The sequence below is a fragment of the Lactuca serriola genome, chromosome 7, assembly GCF_051521515.1.
Source record: "Lactuca serriola cultivar US96UC23 chromosome 7, Lser_US96UC23_V15, whole genome shotgun sequence".
In the NCBI taxonomy this organism is placed as follows: domain Eukaryota; kingdom Viridiplantae; phylum Streptophyta; class Magnoliopsida; order Asterales; family Asteraceae; genus Lactuca; species Lactuca serriola.
This window is the reverse complement of record NC_136414.1, coordinates 190,694,605-190,715,661: the sequence shown is the minus strand read 5'-3', so window position 1 is coordinate 190,715,661 and position 21,057 is coordinate 190,694,605. Positions and strand designations below refer to the sequence as shown.

General features: G+C 34.0%; 4 protein-coding genes across 8 annotated transcripts; 1 reads left to right on the top strand and 3 right to left on the bottom strand.

Annotated features, from left to right (window-relative positions):
* Positions 1 to 247: 247 nt before the first annotated feature.
* Positions 248 to 3,414, bottom strand: LOC145063256 (uncharacterized). 2 transcript variants are annotated; one of them, XM_079010849.1, is made up of 11 exons: positions 3,151 to 3,414; positions 2,671 to 2,784; positions 2,442 to 2,552; positions 2,301 to 2,363; positions 2,133 to 2,246; positions 1,884 to 2,033; positions 1,339 to 1,422; positions 1,044 to 1,265; positions 864 to 950; positions 547 to 759; positions 248 to 470 (listed from the first exon to the last, which is right to left on the bottom strand). In XM_079010849.1, the coding sequence occupies exons 1-11, from the start codon at positions 3,295 to 3,297 to the stop codon at positions 411 to 413; spliced, it is 1,365 nt and encodes a 454-aa protein (XP_078866975.1). In that variant the 5' UTR covers positions 3,298 to 3,414; the 3' UTR covers positions 248 to 410. The 2 variants fall into 2 exon arrangements, with proteins under 2 accessions (XP_078866975.1, XP_078866976.1); XM_079010850.1 differs by having other exon boundaries at positions 1,345 to 1,422; positions 3,151 to 3,410.
* Positions 3,415 to 4,709: 1,295 nt separating this feature from the next.
* On the top strand, positions 4,710 to 8,011 carry SRT2 (sirtuin 2). 2 transcript variants are annotated; one of them, XR_013687089.1, is made up of 11 exons: positions 4,710 to 4,836; positions 5,489 to 5,531; positions 5,649 to 5,895; positions 5,982 to 6,047; positions 6,210 to 6,255; positions 6,363 to 6,523; positions 6,608 to 6,737; positions 6,819 to 6,980; positions 7,093 to 7,220; positions 7,337 to 7,431; positions 7,809 to 7,862. XR_013687089.1 is itself a non-coding variant. In XM_079008374.1 (11 exons), the coding sequence occupies exons 1-11, from the start codon at positions 4,795 to 4,797 to the stop codon at positions 7,857 to 7,859; spliced, it is 1,176 nt and encodes a 391-aa protein (XP_078864500.1). In that variant the 5' UTR covers positions 4,710 to 4,794; the 3' UTR covers positions 7,860 to 8,011. The 2 variants fall into 2 exon arrangements, 1 of the variants encoding a protein (XP_078864500.1); XM_079008374.1 differs by having other exon boundaries at positions 7,332 to 7,431; positions 7,809 to 8,011.
* A 63-nt stretch (positions 8,012 to 8,074) lies between these two features.
* On the bottom strand, positions 8,075 to 11,166 carry LDL2 (LSD1-like2). 3 transcript variants are annotated; one of them, XM_079008373.1, is made up of 4 exons: positions 11,075 to 11,166; positions 10,777 to 10,887; positions 9,142 to 10,673; positions 8,075 to 9,022 (listed from the first exon to the last, which is right to left on the bottom strand). In XM_079008373.1, exons 3-4 carry the CDS (start codon positions 10,664 to 10,666, stop codon positions 8,250 to 8,252), a joined length of 2,298 nt encoding a protein of 765 aa, XP_078864499.1. In that variant the 5' UTR covers positions 10,667 to 10,673; positions 10,777 to 10,887; positions 11,075 to 11,166; the 3' UTR covers positions 8,075 to 8,249. The 3 variants fall into 3 exon arrangements, with proteins under 3 accessions (XP_078864499.1, XP_078864498.1, XP_078864497.1); XM_079008372.1 differs by having other exon boundaries at positions 10,777 to 11,166; XM_079008371.1 differs by having other exon boundaries at positions 9,142 to 10,887.
* Positions 11,167 to 19,171: 8,005 nt separating this feature from the next.
* Positions 19,172 to 19,735, bottom strand: LOC145062412 (uncharacterized). Its single transcript, XM_079010024.1, has one exon. It carries the CDS (start codon positions 19,640 to 19,642, stop codon positions 19,436 to 19,438), a length of 207 nt encoding a protein of 68 aa, XP_078866150.1. The 5' UTR covers positions 19,643 to 19,735; the 3' UTR covers positions 19,172 to 19,435.
* Positions 19,736 to 21,057: the final 1,322 nt, after the last annotated feature.

Below are 21,057 nucleotides of genomic sequence, written 5' to 3'. Positions count from 1 at the left end.
AAAATAAAAAACTACCAATCTAAAAGTTATTTCAATTAGCGGTTAACAAAAACTATTATATAATTTTACAAATTGACTTAATTATCAATATTTAAAATCAATGACATGTTTTAAATAAGTCTTTTTATATAATTTTACATGCTTTAAAAATTTCTAGCTATTTTTGTTAAACACTCGTATTCGGATAATGTTTTTGGTCTATGGACTAGCAACATTTCTTTTTTCTATTTAATGACTATTTTACCCCTTTGAATCTAAAATTCAACCTCATGTTTTTAACATAACATTGACGTGTCCAAGTAAATCTAAACCAAAGTATACAAAAATGAATCCAAGTAACTGTAAACATCATTTACACTAAACGTATACAAACCTTACTAATCAAAAACATATCTTCATATCTCTTCTAGCTACAATGATTTCAAAACTTCACCAAGAACAAGTCCCCATTGAGTCCAATGAGTGCCACCCTGATATTATACATAAAAAAAATCCAATTACTTTTCCAATTTCTAAATATAATATTAAAAAAAATAAAATAAGAACCTGACAAAACACACAAAACGGCTCTCTTAACGGCCCGTCACACGAAAGCTCACTCGTACTCCCATCAATAAACGTCCCGTCAGCAAAGATCACCTCTGACGCATAGCCAGCTGTCACACCCGCAATCGGCTTCGTATAAGAGCTCACAGGCGAGCTTCTTTGCACAGCTTCACAAAAAGCAAGTAGCCTCTCACGGCTTCCAAGTTGTACAGCCTACACAAAAATAAAGTAAAATCCAAATTTTATTATTATTATTATTTAACAAATATAATAAAATTAAACTTTGATTTATAAATAATAAAATGTGTGTAACAAACCTGTACTATGTCGTGACGTGGCACTCGAGGTAATGGCTGGACCTTGTAACCTTTGTCGGACATAACTTCCGCTATAAGTAACCCTCCCTAGTAATAGTAGAATTTAAACAGGACAAGTTTAATATATCTTTACAAAAATTATGTTACTAAACTATACTAAGGATTTAAGCTCCAAAATACCTTTATGGATTCACCAACCATTTGAGGTGAGAGATATAATCCTTGAAAAAAAGTTCGCATGATGTCACCAGGAGTTGACCCACAGTCAACCCCAAGACCTGGTGCAGAGAGACGAGCTGCTGCTGCTTTTACCCATTTTTCTTTTCCTGCAACGTATCCGCCACATGGCGCAATTGTGCCACCTGGATTTTTTATTAAACTTCCTGCAATAAGATCTGCACCCTGTTTAACACCATAATTAATTGGTTTTGTAAAAAATAAAATAAACAAATATAAAGATTGATGGATGACATACACATACCACCATAGGAGGCTCAATGGTTTCTGTGAATTCACCATAGCAGTTATCCACCATAACCAAACAATTCGGATTTTGTGCCTGAAATATTAAATAATATAATATACTTTTGTTAGGAGAAAGAATGGAATTCCTAGAAAACTGTTTATTTTGGCTAATGGAATGGAATGAATCATTTTTAAGAATTTCATGATTCTAATTAATAGATGAATTTGGTCCCTTGCAAGAATTTTTTACCTTTTTCATCCCTCAAAGATGTTTTTGTTGCTCTTTTCATCCCTCATTGGATGACATTAAGTAAGAAACTAAACATAAAGACAATTTTTACCCTTACTAATATCTTTTCTATTGTCTTTTTTATATTTTTAATTGCATCAAACTCCTTGCATTCTCAAAACCAACCAAACATGATCATGGAATGTAATGACTAACTCCATTCCCTTGCTTATTTCATCACCTTAACCATTCCATTACTTCATTATTACATTTCATCAAAGCAAACAAATCCTAAAGAAAAGAACAATAAAAAGTTTGAAAGTCACCTTGATCATGTGTATTGCCCTTGATATTTCATCTACACTTAAACTTTTACGCCAAGAATACCCACATGATCTTTGTATTAAGGCACATTTTGTTTGAGGTTTTAAAGCCACTTCAAGAGCATCCCAATCAAGACCTCCATCATCTGCAAGCTGAAACAAGGAATGCATAACAACTTGCAACACAGGGTTTAAGGTTTAAGGTTTAGGGTTTAGGGTTTAGGGTTGAAGAAAAGGTGAGGAGAAACTTACTGCAACTTCTCGATAACTGATTCCAAAATCTTTCAATGAGCCTAATCCATTTCCATCTCTGATTCCAATGACTTCTTCTAGTGTATCATAAGGAGCACCAGCAACTGCCAAAAGCTGATAAAAATTAATGAATAAGTTTTATGCGTTCTAAATGAGTAGATTAAGTACCTCATCACCAGGTCTCAAGAAAGCAAACAGGGCACATGTAATAGCATGAGTGCCTGAGAAGAACTGAATTGAAGTGTGTTAAGTCAATTGAGAATGTATAAAAATGGTGGAAAAATAGATGAATGATTAAAAATGGTAAACCTGTGAACGAACAATTGCTGATTCAGCACCAAAAATTTCTGCAAAAGCTTGGTCTAGGGCTTCTCGGCCACCTGCTTCTTCATGGCCATAGCCAGTGCAACCGCTGAAGTGCTACATTCATATAATGGAAAGAATGTTTTAGGAAGCTAGATATAAGTTACCGAATTGATTATGAAGCAATTGACAATTTGTATTATCGATGGCTTAAAGTGAAGATGAATAATCATACATGAGATCCGACCCTTGCGTTCTGAAAAGCTTTGAGAACTCTAGAGCTATTCTGTGCCACAAGATTATCCACCGCCCTAAACTCCGGATACAAGGTATCAACTGCACTTTCAACCTAAATTGAGATTCAAACAGAGAAAATTGTGAAATTTTGTTATACCATGATGCTACACTTTCATTCTTAATCAAACGCATGTTGTTTAAAACCTAATCTCCAACAAATTTCACCAAAAGTAACTCGTTCCTTTTCTATAATATCAATCTGGATGCAATTTCGTAAATATTTGGTGAGAAAATGAGTTTCAAATGCTGTTGATTTCCAACTCCAAATCAAATTTATGTTTCGACAAAAGTGCCGAATTTGAGATAAAAGCAGGGGGGAAGTTTCAGGAATAGGGGAGCAGAAGCAACAACGCAACAGAGACAGGGTTAATCAGGTTCAATTAAAAGGTTATAAAATTCGTAATAAAGGAAGACGAACCTCCGGAACAAATAAAGGAGCAGAATGTTGATGGTGATTAACCATGGAGATTCGAGACCTTGACTGTAATGGAGCTGCTGTTCTGCTTGAGTTCGAAATCACTCTGAAATTGGAAGCAGGTGTGGCGAAGGATAAGATCGCCGCCATCTTTTCTCCCGACTAGAACCTTTTGCAACCCAAAGTGTTGATTATCAGATATTCGGATACTTGTAGAGTAACAAACTCGTATTCGTTTTATAGGTTTATCCTTTGAAATATGGTTATTGCCGAGAGTCATAGCAATGTACTTTAGCCCAAACATCAAATGTTAAATGACTATAAGCTAACATTCCACAATCATCATCAATGATGACGACATCAGCAATAGATCCCGAAAATTCTATTGGAATGAGATAAAGGGTAGAAGTTGACAGCTATAAGGATAGAATGACTCTTTCACATAGATAACATCCCACATATGAAAACTGATGTTGTAAACGAGATAAACAAGAGGAAATTACATAGATGATGTTCGTTATGTAGAAGCGATTGTATATAAGGTTAACATGGAAAATAAGTCAATGCAAACAATAGAACATAAACAAGAATAAATCATAATATGACCGACAAAGCCACACCTACAAATGACTGGATGAGGTGCCCCCATTAGGTTTACAGAACAAATCATGTTAGCAAAGAGATGAAAATTTGTAATCAAGATAAGTCCACACACTACTATTTCACATATTTTATTTTAAACTCCAAACAAAAAACAAACATGACCATAACAATAATGGTCGATCAATTCCATGATGTCCAAGTTTTAATGCATGACTTTGGTGATGTCAACATTAGTAGAAATGGAAGTGTGATGATCAAACATACTAAAGTGATGCGACCATCTCGAAATTAGTAGCAAAAGTTATGTGAAAACGGTCTGACTAACAAAACTCATAGCATCGTCATGACGTGTGATTTTTTTCGACCATTCAGAACTGTTTTGGGGCCTAAAATAACGTTTTTATACTTTATATTTTATATTTTCAGAAATTGTATTTTTGAGATTTGATTTGGATATATTAGGAATGTTATCATAATCAATTACATTCTCCTATAATTAAGGAATGAACTTATCTTCTCCTTACTTTGTTTGAGAGAATTTTCGATTATCAGTTAAAACTCCACTTTGGAGTTTTCTTTTGTGTTTTATATTCGTGTTAGTTGTAATCAATCATTCAATCAAATCGTCTAGACATCAAATTCCATTACCGCACACATTTTATTTTCTTGATATTTCATTTTATCCAACCAAATAATCTCATTATACATCTTTCCTTGGATTTAAATTTCTAAGAGATAAAGTGAAAATATGAGGAAATTGTTTATTAAATTTACAATAATAGAAATATCTATCTAATTTTACCTTAACACATAATATTTTTTATAATAATCAAACTAATAAATACACATTGTAAATGAAATAATTAATTTCACCTCCTTTTTTTTAAAGAACATATGGTGTAAACGTGAAATTTAATTTTAATAAATGGTGCAAAGATAAGCGACGTGGAAATATCATTGTAACCGACCTAACCACACTAAAATGTCATCGATGACCACAATGCGCCATTTTGTTCTTCTGTTTTTAACGGACTCAACAGCTCCATGGCCATGGCGATGCGTGTTTCTTCCCAATCTCTATTTTTTGTAATCAATTCTCAATCTCCTTCTCTTTCGCTATGATTCAATTTCAGTTTGACCTTTGTTTGGATTTTACAATAAAAAAACCCTCGCTTAATACTTTTTGGGTGTGAGCTTGATTTTGAACTGTTGTTCCGTGATCTGAATTTGCTCTTGGTTCTTTATAATTTTAGTATGACAGGAAGTGTTTATGAAGTTCTGATTAGAAATTTGAAAAAGCTGAATGCTTTATAGATACTAATCGATGTGTTACAGTTTTCGTAGTGCAATCAAGAATAATGGCCATTATAGCTTTTAAGCAGTTTTTATATAAAGGGAATTGGAAAATGAATCCTTATAGTAAAAAAAAAAAAAAAATGGTTCCTTTAGCAACTGTAAGTAATTGGGGCAAAAAGGCTTGCTTGAGGAAAGAGTCATCTATATTGAAAGAATTTGCATTTGTAGGGTTGAAACTGAATCATGAATAGATAAATCTTGTTAAGTTAGTAGTAGAAGGTTGAAAATTGATATTAAGAACAAACATGATGCAGAATCAATGTTTATATATCTGAATAACCCAATTATGCTTGAACATAAAACCTAATCCATGAAATGACAAAAAGATTTACATTTTTCTTGAAAATCCGAAAATCCTTATTCTGATTTTTTCAATATGCAGTCTCTCAATAATGCAAGGGAAGTTCTTTCACATTTTATGACAGGCAAGTAAATTCAAGCTACTCACAAGTCACAACTGCTTTTTCAAATCATCAGAATCTTGAATCCATATAACAATTTGTATTATAGTTTTCCATGTTTACCCTTTTGAAGCAAAACAGATGTTGTTCATCCAGCTAGCAAATATTGTAAATTTAATGGTAAAAGTAAAACCACAACAATATCATTTCGAGGCTCTGTAAAGCATATACAAACAGTATGCAGAATCACAGTTCCTGGATCCTCTTTAGAAACTGTTGTGAATCCATCTTCAAATTCAAACTTATTAAAAGACAGGAAAGTGGTACCCGATTCAGATCCACCAACCACTAAAGATGTTGATCTTTTATACGAGTTTTTTGCTAAAAGGTGGAATTTTGATGCCATAAAACTTAATAGTATTTATTAATTATCATAATTAAAGTTTTCTTTTTTAATCTCCCAACTTTTTTCAGTACTAAACTTGTTGCTTTGACTGGAGCTGGAATAAGCACAGAGTGTGGCATTCCTGATTACAGAAGGTACTTTTTCATTTTGACTTAACGAGCTTAAAATTGATGAATATTATCAGCTTTGTTTTTGGAATGTAAGGGTAAAACGGTCATTTAGTCTACAACACTATGAACAAACTAAAAGATTGTAATAACATCATCATTATTATTATTATTTTTTAATAATTACAGCCCAAATGGAGCTTATAGTACTGGTTTCAAGCCAATTACTCATCAGGTGATCTAAAGGCATCTTAATGGTTGCATTTTCATGTTTGTTAATTTTAATCATATTACAGTATAATTTTTTTATTCTAATATTTCCAAATATTGTTATGTATTTAGCAATTTATTCGTTCTAGTCGTGCAAGAAGGAGGTATTGGGCAAGAAGCTATGCAGGATGGAGGAAGTTTAATGAAGCTAAACCAAGTGCAGCTCACACTGCTTTAGCATCTTTAGAAAAAGCAAATCGAATTAGCTTTATGATCACACAAAATGTCGATAGGTCATCTTTTTTGTACCAAATTTTTATAGACAACTTATTTTATAAAAAAATTCATAAAAAAATAAATGTTTTTTCATGTCGTAGGTTGCACCATCGTGCTGGTAGTACCCCGCTTGAGTTACATGGGACTGTGTACACCGTTGGATGTGTGGATTGTGGATTCTTGTTTCCAAGGGAGTTGTTTCAAGAGAAATTGAAGTCTTTAAATCCAAAGGTTAAAACATTTAATTTATAGTTTTTTTTTTTTTGTAAAAGTTGTTATATGTAATGAGAAAGATATAATTGGTTAATACAGTGGGCGGAAGCTATAGAAAGTTTGGATTATGATAGTAATTCAGATAAGAGTTTTGGGATGAAGCAAAGGCCCGATGGTGATATTGAAATTGATGAAAAGTTTTGGGAAGAAGATTTTCATATACCAACTTGCTCTAAATGTAACGGAGTACTAAAACCAGATGTAAGACAGTTCTGTCACTATCACTGTCAACTGTCTCATTGTCACTGTCATTGTCAGTGTCAGTATCAGTATCACAAAATTTTGAAAGTATTAATGTGTGTGTGTTTTGAAGGTGGTATTTTTTGGTGATAATGTACCAAAAGATAGAGCTAATATGGCAATGGAGGCGGCTAAAGGGTGTGATGCTTTTCTTGTTCTTGGTTCATCGGTTATGACCATGTCTGCTTTTCGACTTGTCAGGTGTAAATCTTGGAACTTTTTTTTTTTATTTTATTGTTTGATAGGTTGTTTATTTTAATTATTTATATATTTTGTTTAATTTTGAGATTATGTAAAAATTGATTTATATAGAGCAGCTCATGAGGGTGGTGCTGCTACAGCAATTGTAAATATAGGCAACACTCGAGCTGATGATTTTGCAGATTTGAAAATTAATGCGCGCCTAGGAGAGGTCTGTTCTACATATTAAATTACATTTTCCGTCCCTGGATATAGCTAACTTTTGCAAATTTGGTCACAAAACGTTCATTTGTAACGGTGGACCTTATTTTGAGGTTTTTGTAACGTTTTTTTGGGCTCCTTTTCCAAGTAAAACGGCTTTTTTTTGGGGGGGTGTAACTGACTTTTGCAATTTTGGTCCTAAAAATAGTCATTTTATTTGGAACATGAACTAAAAACGTTACAACAACCTCAAATAACAACCAAATATGCAGGAGAACTTTTTTGGGATAAAAATTGAAGAAAAATCAGTTATACTCAGGGACCAAAACTGTAATTTTGTCTGAACTTTTAATGTTGTATTTACATGGATTCTTAATGTTGATGCAGATATTACCACGGATACTTAACACTGGGTCACTCAGTATTCCTGCTATATAAAAGTTTGAAGATGATGTATGTTTTGTAAAATTTATTTTATACACCTACAACATGCAAAAAATAATTTGTAATTGTATAATTACGGATATCATCTCCAAACAAAAATCAATGTATGAAATAGTTGTTTTATGATATTACTTTTGTTGCTTTCAGATTATGCAAATCATTGCGTCATCTCACAAGAGAGTTTGTGAGACAAAACAAATCGTGTCAAATACTAAATCAAAAAGATTCTAGTATACAGTTTTACAAGGTGATTACAAAACTCAAAAAAGATTCTAAAACTAAATCCATGAGGACATGTATGCCTTCCTCAACAAAACTGTGCAAAAGTGTTCATGTCCTACAAGTATCTGTGCTTACAACAATGTCCAACACGCCACGTCATCATCACGTGTACGAAACACGGTTTCCAAACACTACCCGATTCCTAACCCTACTTCTCCGTGTAGCAATATTAGAAATCAATGAATTCGCCACAAGGGCAAAACAGTCCATTCCCATTAACTTCAACCCGAGATTCTCCGACATGTAACTCAACCCACTTTCCCCGCCACCAACCACCGCCTCCAAATCCCGCGCCTGTACACGTGTCACCATCGTATAAAGCTTCACCGCATGTTGACTTTGACCATTGTTGACTTTGACTTTGACTTTATCATCATCATCATCATTATCAATGGCAACCATCATGAGCCCGGTTGACTCATCGTCTTCATTTGAAGGGTCAAACACAAAAAGAAAATTCCCGAAAGATAAATCGGGATTCTTGAAAAGGTTTATGAGAGTATCACTCACTCCAATGATTTTTCGAATGCTTTTTTTGGGATTATTTTGTTTGTTATTGTTATTATTATTATTATTATTATTATCATCATCATTATTATTATTATAATTAGACTTTCTGACTCTATAAATACATGAAGCTTCTCTTAGACCACTTAAGTAGGCCCCATGCATGGTGGCGGGGTGTTGGCGGTTGGTGGCTTCTCCGGCGAAAAAGAGGCGGTTTGCAACGTTTTCCGCAAGGATATCGTAGTCACTACCGGAAGAGTGGACCCGCACATGAGAATATGAACCGCATGACAGAGGATCATTTCCCCATTTTGTACAAATGGATTGGATTGGATTAGGCACTTCAATACCCTTTGGTCCATATATTCCTGTCAAAATTTATCAAAACAAAAAAAGTTAGATAAAGAAAGTAATTCCATTCCATTCCATTCTTTGTGATTCCATTCCATCATACCAAAGAGATAAAATATTTAGAGATGTGTAGTACCTTTAAGGACATTTAAAACACGATGAAGCAAAGTGGAAGGATGTGTGGATTCAAATGATTTTGCAGCTTCACCAGCAACTAATGCAACAAGAACTGATCCCCCAGAAACTGTGTGATAACTATAAAACAAGAAAAACTCTCCACGATTCTCACTATTTCTATTCAAACAACCAAATGTATCAACATCTTCACCCCAAAAAACATAAGGAAACACCATAGCAACCTTGTTCAACAACCCAAATCCAAGTCTCTCAATCGCCTCAAGTTTTCTTTCAGGTAATTCAGGCACAAAACTTATCACCTTTTTCTTCAAAACACCAAGAGGAACAGTGCATAGAACAATATCACCTTGAAATGTTTGATCACTTGTAATCACCTCAACACCATTTTCACCATATCTAATGGTTTTCACAATCTTTTCATAAAAAATCGGAACCCCTTCACATAATGCTTCGATTAATCTCCAATTCCCACCTGCTAAAAAGCAATGATCACCACCCATTTCATATGGGTCATCTTGATCCCAATAAGCAGCTGAAAGATCCGAAAGGGGGCCCGCGTTTGCGTATTCTAGATTTGCAAAATGCCAATCGAGTAATTGTTTTTCTTCTACACTTGTGGCTACAGCGTATAGTTTTGTGAGTTTGTCAAGAACTGATCCTAATGAAATGTCACCACATGATTCACCCATGATTTGTCTGAATTCGGTTACTTTGTCTAGAAGTCTATTGAAAATGAATTCTACTTTTGAATCGGTTTCTTTTCCAACAGGTTTTCCTTCTGGATCATATAATGGACATTTATCTCTCACTTTATGAAGAGGAATCGATAGCTGTCTAGCTAAAACTCCAAGAGGGTTCGCATGAATACCTGTGATAACACTTCCACCAAGATCCACCACAGCATAATTACCATTTTGCCCCTGACCCATTTTCTGGGTATAGACTCTACCCCCAGGTCTGTTCCTACCCTCTAACACAATCACTTTAAAACCAAAAGCTAACAACTGGCGAGCTGCAGCTAATCCAGCAAGACCTGCACCGATTACTATTACAGATCCTTCTGTTGATTCTTCGGGCATTTGAGGTTTGAAAGTCGGTGAAACTCCAAAATTTATATACCCATTGAAGAGAAGAAAGTCATAAGCAGAATGAAGTAAGTGATTGAATTCGTTACTTACAGTTTCCTTTATTTCACCTTTGGAAAGCCATGCGTGTACATTAGCTCTCCATCTTGAAAGAATATGGTTTCTGACAACGATGTAGTCGTTTTGTTCTTTTCCATCTAACTCGCTTACTACTTTGGCTTTGATTTCTTCTTCAAGAAGGGCATCAATGGGAAACCCTAAAGAAAGGGCTATCATGGCTTCTTTTTCTGTTTCTTTCTCCAATTCCTTCTTTGTTCTGAACCTTTTCCTTGGGGAATTACCTAATTGCTTATCCAGATAATCATCCATCAAATTCTCATCATAGCTTCTAGAGAGGTGTTTCTTTCTCAACGGCCTCTTGGAAACTGGGGTTTCCATCCTGCAACTATTATTCAAACTCAAAGATACGCGGATTGTAACCCTCTAAAAACTAGCATGTGACATCAAATACTCAAGTTTCGTTGGTTTTACGATATATACCATTATACCTCAGTTACAGAAGGCATAATTTAACTTCTCTCAGACATATCATCAAACAACATGAGTCCAATCGTAAAGAACACCAAATCACCATGAAGTAATCATATGACCTGAATTTTCTGCATCCAAAGGCATCTTAACTTTAAACATCATCGAGAAAATCTTATATTATATCAGTTCTCTTTCAACCGGTTCATGAAATCATGTGCACAATCAAATTCGAGCCCTAACTTATACCATTCATTAGGAACTAAAAGCAGTACTAAAAAGGGTTCGGAAGATCTTGGAGGGATTGAGAAAACGTACCGTTTGTACACGGAAGTTGAATCGTTGGTATCATCTTTTTGAAACGTTGAGGGGGAAAAATTAGGGCTTCTTTTACGCGAAAACCGACTGTCAACGTGAATTGGAAATTTAGTTCATTGGATTTGGAGGGAAATCCAAAAAGATGAATGGGGCTTAGAACAAATGGGCCTAACAAGTGGTTCGGGTTAACCCAATGGGCAATGCTTCTCCGACACTGTCCAACACTCCAACTGATCTCATTAATAAATATATATATATATATATATATATATATATATATATATATATATATATATATATATTAAAGAAGTGAACCTTAGGAACAGTTAACATGCATCTTTTTTGTCTATTTTGGTACTTGTACTTACATTGCTTATTTCTCCCATTATAGGTCCCTATTTTTTTATTAGATTTGGTTTCAGGCTATTTTATAGAAATAATGTTATTGTGTGTACACGTGTTCCTCGCACTGGTTAAGCCTTTTACTTCCAGATTCTTCCACCGCCTTCTTTTATCTCTAGTCTAAATTATACACATCTCTTTCTTCATCCTCTCCCCCGGTTCTCCATTGTTATTGTTTCGCCTCGGCTTCTTCCAAAAAAGCACCATTGCCTCTGAATCCGCCTCAAATAATCTCACCGTCAGGAGGTCGGCCACTTCGTGATTATACTGCTGGTGAACATGAATAGTTCCCCCTTCGGTCACCAACAACAGTTAGACGCCCTGCTCACCATCGTCCACCACAACATCCATCGACAAGTAAGAATTACCAAGTAAATAAGTTTTGCTTTTATCTTTTTTATCGTTCGATTTTGTTCTCTAAAATCGCCATTCAATTTCTCCATTTTGGGGCTTCCCCGATTTAGGGTTTCACCTGTATCATTCGTCTCACTTGAAACTCACCTTCAATCTTTAACCCTCCTTGCTGAAAACCTTCTTTATCACCAAAAAAACTCATATTTCTTACTCGATCTCTTTTGCTCCCTAAAACAATTTAATCCCATCACATAATTTGGTTTCTAGTCTCGCAAATAGTCTCAGTTGCCCTGCATCTCCGTTTTTTTAGTTCTTTTTAGGGTTTTGGTTTTTACGTCGATGCTTCTGGCTGTTTCCTCTGCTCCGGTGCTGCGTATCTGCTTCCCTTCATCTGAATCATTCCTCTTCCAGGTTTATTGTTTTTAATTTTGTTTTTTTGGGTATTCCTACCTTATCTTCCGGTAGGCTTTCCTTCGTCAATTCTGAATTTCACTCTCAGATTCTTTAATTTTTGAATTCGGTTTTTGCTTGGTTGGGTTTTCAGAATCTTAGCTTCTCCACTGCCATTGAAGCACCACTCTTGCAGGTGATTTTGTTTTTAAATTAATGTTGACTTTTGAGTTTTGATTTTAGTCTTCTCCTTGCCATTCTATCTTCTATCATCAGACATATCAACCACCAAAATGACTTCTTCTAAGAATGCATACTCCAGGTGTTCGAGTAGGGCTTTCAGCTCGAGTTTTGGTTTTGCGTCAGCCACCACGACGTGGTGATCTTGCCATGTCGTGGTGTCGTGGTTTTTAATTCCAGATCATGAATAAAAACTTTTCCACGTCGTGGCATCCTCACCACGTCGTGTTGCCTCTTCTGTCTCTTGTATTGTTTTATTGTACTCGCCTTCTTCCAATAACTTCTCCAATTCTTATAGGTCGAGTTCGGGATCAAATTTTCCTTCATCAAGCACCATAAATCCCTCATTTTCTTTTTCTTTCCAACCCGCTAGCTCTTTTTCCAGTACTTCATCCAACACATCAACTGAAAACGCCGTATCATCACTCATCCTTGAATGTTTGATCGCCTGATTAACACCAAAAGTCACCGCTTCTTCTCCAACACGTAACATAAGCTTGGATTCCCTTATATCAACTAAAACTCGGGCGGTGCTCAAGAATGGCCTTCCAATAATGATCGAGACTTGCTCATCTTCCTCCATATTGTGACATCCCTGTTTTCACGGTCATAAAAGACCGATTTTGTTTATGCTTTATAAAAATCAAAGTACCTCTTTTTAATAAAAATGTGCGGAATTTGTTCCCAGTGAAACATGATAAATACGTTATCAGGGCATTTTCGAAGGAAAGTATTTTTATTCATTTTAAAACATTTGGGATGTCATCGTCAATACAGAAACATAAGCATAAACAGAACTTACATTCATTATCACTAGTGATTTATATCTCCTTAATCTCTCAGTGTAATGTGACTTCATGTCAACATCTGTGATATAAATAAACTGAGTGGGTCAGGTTGGTAAACCTGGTGAGTACATAGGGTTTTCAACCCACAATAATATAATTATTATGTTTAATCTTCAAACAGGTAACCCAATTACCCATCCCCATTATCTTTTTTACTCTTAAGGATCTACCCTAAGAATCAGTTATTTCTCATTCATTCATTCCTAAGGATTATCCTAAGGAATAGGTACGAAGTCCATCGTTGTCAATGACACAACTGTCAAGCACAGCTGCTAGTTCTATCACTTAGGCGCAACTGCCAGAATTGTGACATTCTATGTGAGGCGCAGCTGCCAGTATTGTCCTTCAAGCACAGCTGCTAGGGTTATCTCGTTTATTGACAGTATCGTTTTCGAGATTCCACTCACAATACATGTCAATGGTTTTTTAGAGTACACTGGTGAACATATCGTTCACAACACCTATAGGTTGCGAGTCTGCTAGTGTTCCACTGGACTGTCTAGAGTAGTATGTGGTTGTCATCCATACTCTGTTAGATGACGGGGCCAACATTTGGGAACAAGGCTTCTCACATTGTCCACCTCTCACCCTTACCTCATGGTCTATATCACCTCTCAACTCATCATCCAACTCATATTTCATCTACCCATATTTTACCCAACATATTACGTGGATATAAATACATATACAGTTTAAATCATATAAAGCTTGTATAAAATCGTTCATCCAGCATAGATAACACGTATATAGATAATATGCACACATAACACGTATTTTATATAAAATATTTCATATCTATGTGTAAGATGAAAGGGACCATGCACTCACTTGAAAAGGTGGTGATTCCGAACTCAGACAACGCTTCACTTCTTAAAAATAATTTCCTTCGACGAAACCTAGTATTATTACCACTAGAGTTTAGTCTATTATTCGCCGAGACTAATTAATAGTCTAGCTATTATTACTATTATATAAGCGTTAAACAATACTTATATAACCCATAATAATAGCCAAAGTACTTATTATAAGTTCCTAATAACGTTACTATAATTAAATAAAAGCTATATTAAAAATAGCGTAGGCGTAGCTCACTTACAACATATTTTCTAGAAAACCGGGCTTTGCTTGGAGCAGTGTTCCCGAGCCAAAAAGCTCTTCTTCTTGGAGCCGTCGAGCACTCTGGGGCTTCTGCCTCCTGCTAGGGAGGTTCCCCTAGGCTTTTCAGGGGGTTTCGGGGCCAGAGAGAGGTTCTAGAGAGAGAGCAAAGAGAAGAAATAATGGGAAAGATGTGAAGAAAATGAGGGTGGAAGGGGTTGTATTTATAGGGTGAAATATGGCTGAAATTGGTGCCACATGTCACCATCTAGTGGCAAGCCTTGGGGAGAAATCAATGGCCAAGATTGTGCCATGTCATCCCTTTTGCGACATCACCCTGCCGACTTCTAAACCCCATAACTTTCGCATACGAACTCCGTTTGCAACGTTCTTTATATCCACACGTAGGTAAAAATAAGATCTACAACTTTCATTTTGACTCTGTCGGCTAATTCTCGACCGATCTTAAATTTAACAGTACGATGAGATTATACTGTTAAATGTCCGCGTAAAATTCATAACTTCTACATACGAACTTCGTTTTTGTCTGTCTTTTTACCGTTGAGTTCATATTAATGAGATCTTCAATTCTCATTTAGGTCACGTAGGCCATAAACCGCTCGATCTAAAATTCGAGTTTCGGGGCGTTCACTACTATGCCAAATCTTAGAAAATTCATAACTTCCTCATACGAAGTCAGATTTGGGCGTTCTTTTTTTTTTTTGTATGTTCTCGGTTTAATGTATACTACAAATTTTGTTTAGATCACTAAGGCTAAAAAGTACTTTATCAAAAATTCACTATTTACGTCTCCCGGTGCCGTGCCGATTTTGCCGTAAAACTTCGACATGCCATAACTTCTTTGTTATAACTCGGATTTTGGCGTTCTTTATATGTACGGAACCCTTGAGACATATTCTACAACTTGGTTAAGGTTAATCCTTATAAATAATCTTCCATTAAAAACTCATTTTTGACGCTCATTGTCTCTAAATTGGCTAGCCCAAATCTACGGACGTTACACATATCCAAAACAATAAAATTTGCGGGGAAAACGAACTTGTCAACTTTCACTAGCAAGTCCTCACAAATACCCCTTGGAAATGTCATAGTTTTATTAGCCAAATGAATAACCATGCAGACCGGTCTTGGCTCGGGAAGGTCGAGCTTCTTGAAAAACGAATAGGGCATTAAGTTAACACTTGCTCCCGAGTCTGCTAGAGCATGACTAGTTGCAAGATTTACAAATTGGCATGGCAAGGTTATACTTCCTGGATCCCCCATCTTCGTTGGTAGCATGTTTAACATAGCAGCAGAACAAGTTTCATTCAACACTACCTTAGATAGCCCCTCCATCTTCTTGCGGTTTGTTAACAAGTCCTTGAGAAATTTGGCATATTAGGCATTTCAGCTAAAGCCTAAAGGAATGGAATGTTGATTTCAAGAGATTTTATATGATCTAAGAACCTCCAGTAATCTTCATCATGAGTCTCTTGAATTGCTCTGCTTGGGAAGGGAAGTGGTGGACGATATGGCTTCATCGGTTCGGTATTTTTCTTCTCAGTGTCTTGCCACGCCGTGGTAGATTCACCACGTCGTGGTGATTGCCCATACTCGTTTTCTTTATTTTCTTCTTGTCATTCCTGTTCCGAATCTGGTTTGTTTATGTCAATAGGGGTTAAGTGAGTGATAATTTTCCCGCTTCTAGTGGTGATGGCTTGAATGTGAGCTCCTCTCGGGTTTTGTTCGGTATTTCCCGGAAGTCCTCCATGTGATCTTTCATTTAATTGGGTAGCTAATTGCCCGAGTTGCTTCTCTATAGTGAGGATTGAAGCTTGTTGATTATTAACCAATGCTTGTGTATTTCTCATTATCTCTTGTTGTTCCCTCATGAATACTTGTTGTTCTTTTATCGCTGCTTCAGCTCCTTCGTGCTTTTTTTCGGAAGCGGCTATAAATCGGGTAATCATATTTTCCAATTCAGATTTCTTTTCAACTTGTGGCTCCTCTTTTTGGTAAAACACTCTTCCTTTTTGTTCATATCTCTCTTCCTTAGCCTTTTTGTATTCTTCATAAGGTATCCAATTTTTCTTGGGTTTTCTCCTATTGTCATCAAAACGATCACCGCTCGAGTAGAAAGCTTGAACCTTCCGGTTTCCATTTTCGTCTGTCTGAAAGTCCAACTTAAAACGGAGTGTTTACATTTTGATTATCTAGTCTATCCAATTTATAAGGTTATCCATAATTTAATCTAACTTACATGTAATATATATATATATATAAGCTTCTAGTGCATTTGGCTTGTTAAAACCTATTATAAATATTTGGTGTATACATTTGAATTATTTAATAGCATCATTTTGGCTTGTCAAAACCTACTATAAATATTTGATGTAGGAGTTTGAATTATTCAATAACATAACATGTTTCTTCATCATTCTTAAATTTATCACCAATGATCTTAAAATACAATACTGCGATCAAAAGAGCAAATAAAACCCGCATAATTCATTTTTCTTGAAAATCCTAACCCATAAAGTGTTTTAACTAGAAAACAACACAATGATTTGAGAATAGAACTTTATAATGGAACTTTGGGGTTCAAACTATTGAGGTTGGAGTCTGATTATCACTTTGATCTTATTGTCACTCTAGGCAAGGGCGTATTTATATAGCTTCAAGGTGGGTCTTAGGACTCACCTATTTGTATTAATAATAGTATAAAGTATATATGAAAAACATGGGGAACGGTCTATAATTTTTGAAGTTCCTACATTATAATCTTTAGCAAAATTAAAATGTATGAAGCCCATATTTTATAGACAAAATTACATAAATGGTCATTGTGGTTGACACAATTAACCAACTCTAGTCCTTATGATAAATTTTATGCATAGATGGTCCATGTGGTTTCATTTTAGCTAATGGTGGTAACTTTTTTAGTTAAGTCACTTGTGAAATGACACATTTGCCCTTCTTACCATAAGGACCATTTATGTACTTTGTTCGAGCCATAGGGACCATTTATGTAACGTCATCTATTATTTATTATTATTTTTTATTTAATTTATTTATATTTACTATGATTTAGATTTTTTTTTAACATTTTGTTCGGATATATTATTTAATGTTTTTTTTCGCTTACATTTTTTGATATTTTGTTCATATAGTTTTTCTAATTTTTTGAACAATTTCTTCTAACCTTTTTTTTTTTTTTTTTTTACTTTTTGTTTGAATATACTTTTTAATTTTTTTACATTTTGTTTGTTTGTATTTATTAAAGATTTTATGATCGTTGTAATCATAATTTCTAACTTAATTTACTTACAATCATATTTTCCTTTTTATTTTTTTTTGTTCTTTTAATATAAATAAAGTTTTATAAGTATTATTTTATAACTATATAACACATATAAGGTCGTATAATTATTATTTATAAAGCTTTTTATAAACATTTTTAATAAAAAAATACAAATTTTTTTGTTAAGCGTGAATATGATTAAGACAAATTAGGTACACATAGACTAATTTAAGACTGTCTCGTAGTCTTGATGAGAACTCCCATGTCATTTCACATTGAAATTAACTTTAGTATTTTCAAGTTATTTAATTCTTTTAGTCATTTTTTATTAGCCTATATGTTTTGATTAGCCTATCTATATTAATCATATTCACATTTAACAATATTTTTTTATATAATTAAAAAAATATTTACAAAAATAATAATTATACAACCTTATATGTGTTATATAGTTATATATTTGAATTAAAAAAATAATAACTGTATAACCTTATATATATTAAATGAACAAAAAATAGAAAAATATGATTGTAAGTGAATTAAGATACGAATTATGATTATAGTGACCATGAAATCTTTAACAAATATAAACAAACAAAATGTAAAAAAATCATTAAAAAAAATATATTTAAACAAAACGTCAAAAAATATAAGAAATTATTCAAGCAAAAAGTCAAAAGAAATATTAATAAATGTATTCAAATAAAATGTCAAATAAATATATATATATATATATATATATATATATATATATATATATATATATATTATACGAACAATATATCAAAAAATGCAAGCAAAAAAAAAAACATCAAGAATATTAGAACACAACGTCAAAAAAATTCTATATCATAGAAATATAAATAAATTAAATAAAAAAATAATAAATAATAGATAAAGTTACATAAATGGTCCCTATAGCTGGAGCAAATTACATAAATGGTCCTTATGGACTTAACTGAAAGAGTTAACACAGTCAATCAAAAAAACTATCTTTGTAAGATTTTGAAACCATAATGACCATCTACACACAAAATTTGCCATAAGGAGCAAAGTTGGTCAACCACAATGACCATTTATTTATTTTTGTCTATTTTATATTTCAATCCATTTAAAATAGCTCAACTTAAAAACTTAAATTATAGGATCAATCAGACAATTGTACCACCAGGAGAGTTGACTGGGTAAAAGGAACAGGTCCTTGGCAACAAGAAATAAGAGTAACTTAGACATAACAACATTATCACTGTAAATGGTGGTCCTCAACTTTATTTACAATGTCTTGTGAAGACAAAGTAATTTTTACATAACAAATTATCAATGTAAATGGTGCTTCAAACTTTTGAGTTCAAGTACTAACAACAACACGATCTGCTGACATCATCATTGCTATCAATCAATAATAAGATAACAAGCCATAAGTAGAGTGGGGTTGGGTGGGGGTGTCTCCTGATGCACAGTAAGAAAGATCGATATAATGTAACATTTATTAGAAGTTACTTGCTGCCAAAATGACACAGGTCATTATACAAGGGGTAGGTTAACTTTTGAAAACAACATTCAAGTCTTATAAATGCTATTCCATACCAAAAATAGACATTAGATGTATATACTAAACTTAAATAGAAATAAATAAAAAGAACTAGTTTATCGATCGTATAATTATACAACTACGTACGACCATGATGATGATGGTTATGTATATATGCATGTATATATGTAAGGACATGGTCATGGATATGCTTTAAGAGTGGCACCACAAAACGTGCAGACAATGGCCTTGCAAGATCTCCAGTAAAATGGGATGCTACAAAATCTGGTTTTCGTTATGATTTCACCCACGCTGGCTCCTCGTCTGCATCTTGAACACGATCCTGCCACCGGCTTTGTCTTCTTGACCTTACGTGTTTGATCCACCAAAAAGCAAAACACCACCATATATTTGTATCTATATATACGTATATCTTTATGTATATATGTATATATAGAAAGACTAGAGAGAGAGAGAGAGAGGGGGGGGGGGGGGGGGTGAAGGGGTGGGATGGGATTTGAAGACGAGGGATATTGAACTGAAAATGTTTGAAGAAGTGAACGTGGGTTTATGAGATTTTATAAGCAAAGTACCTTGTACCAGGGTGTCCATTAATGGGAACTTAACTCCCACTAGTTCAATCACATCCATGTCCTAATCTTATCAATTACGTTACAACTTACAACTAATTATTCTTATTTTAATTAATATGTGAAACGTGACATTTTTTTTGAATCACTAAAATGACCAAACGTGGTAGGTCGATAACACATATGCCATCATTTTCAACTAGTGACAAAAAGTAATTTCGGAATATGTTCGCAAAAGTCGTGAAGTAAGGTAATACAGAAGAATCGTTACTATTTAGGTTTAATGAAATATTTGTTGTTATATAATTATTATCAGTTTTACCGGAACAAAATATTTTTTTTTTCAATCTTTTCTACCATCTTCAAACCAGTCTCTTTTAATTGATAATGAATATATAAAACAATAATCTTAGAGTACTTAACTGTAGACTTGTAGTGGGGGACGTAGGAGAAAGTTAATTAAAGTGGAGTATTGTGTGATATTTGATTAACCGAACTTCAAATATACATCTGGTATAACCTGTTATAGGATTAATTAATTTGATGGAGAGAAAATTAAATGTCGTGCATAATCACATCATCATGTTAACTTTTAAATATCCTATGATGCGTATTATTATCCATATAAGTGATGATTTATGAATCTTGTCTATTTGATTATGTTCATCAGCATAAAGATACACATGGAAGTGGGGATTAAAGATACACATGAGATGTTTGAAGACGCGAATGTGGGTTTATGGGATTTTATAAGCAAAGTGAGCTACCTTCGGACGATGGTTCACCCATTAATGGGAACTTAACACCCACCAATTACTCTAGTTTTAATTTCTCTTTAAATTTGTGATACGTGACATTTTTTACACTAATCCAAATGTTACATTTAAACCATATGTATATGTTGATATGGTACTTTTGACCTGTTTAACGATAATTGGATTGATACGGAGTATATTCATCTCTAATTAGCTAAAATTAAAAATAGACAAAGTTTCAAAAATGGTCCATATGGTTTTTGAAAAATGGCACATTTGGGATATCTTTTGAAAGTATTACACTGGTGATCCTTGTGGTTTCAAAATCAAGTGTGGTTGGTCCTTCAACCATTAAATCTAACATTTAGTTTGTTATTTTTTTTTGAATTGACTGAATTAGCCTTTGACCAATTTGAATTATACAAATACTACAAGGCCTATCTTAGTAATCATATTTTATTTTTAATTTTTAACTTT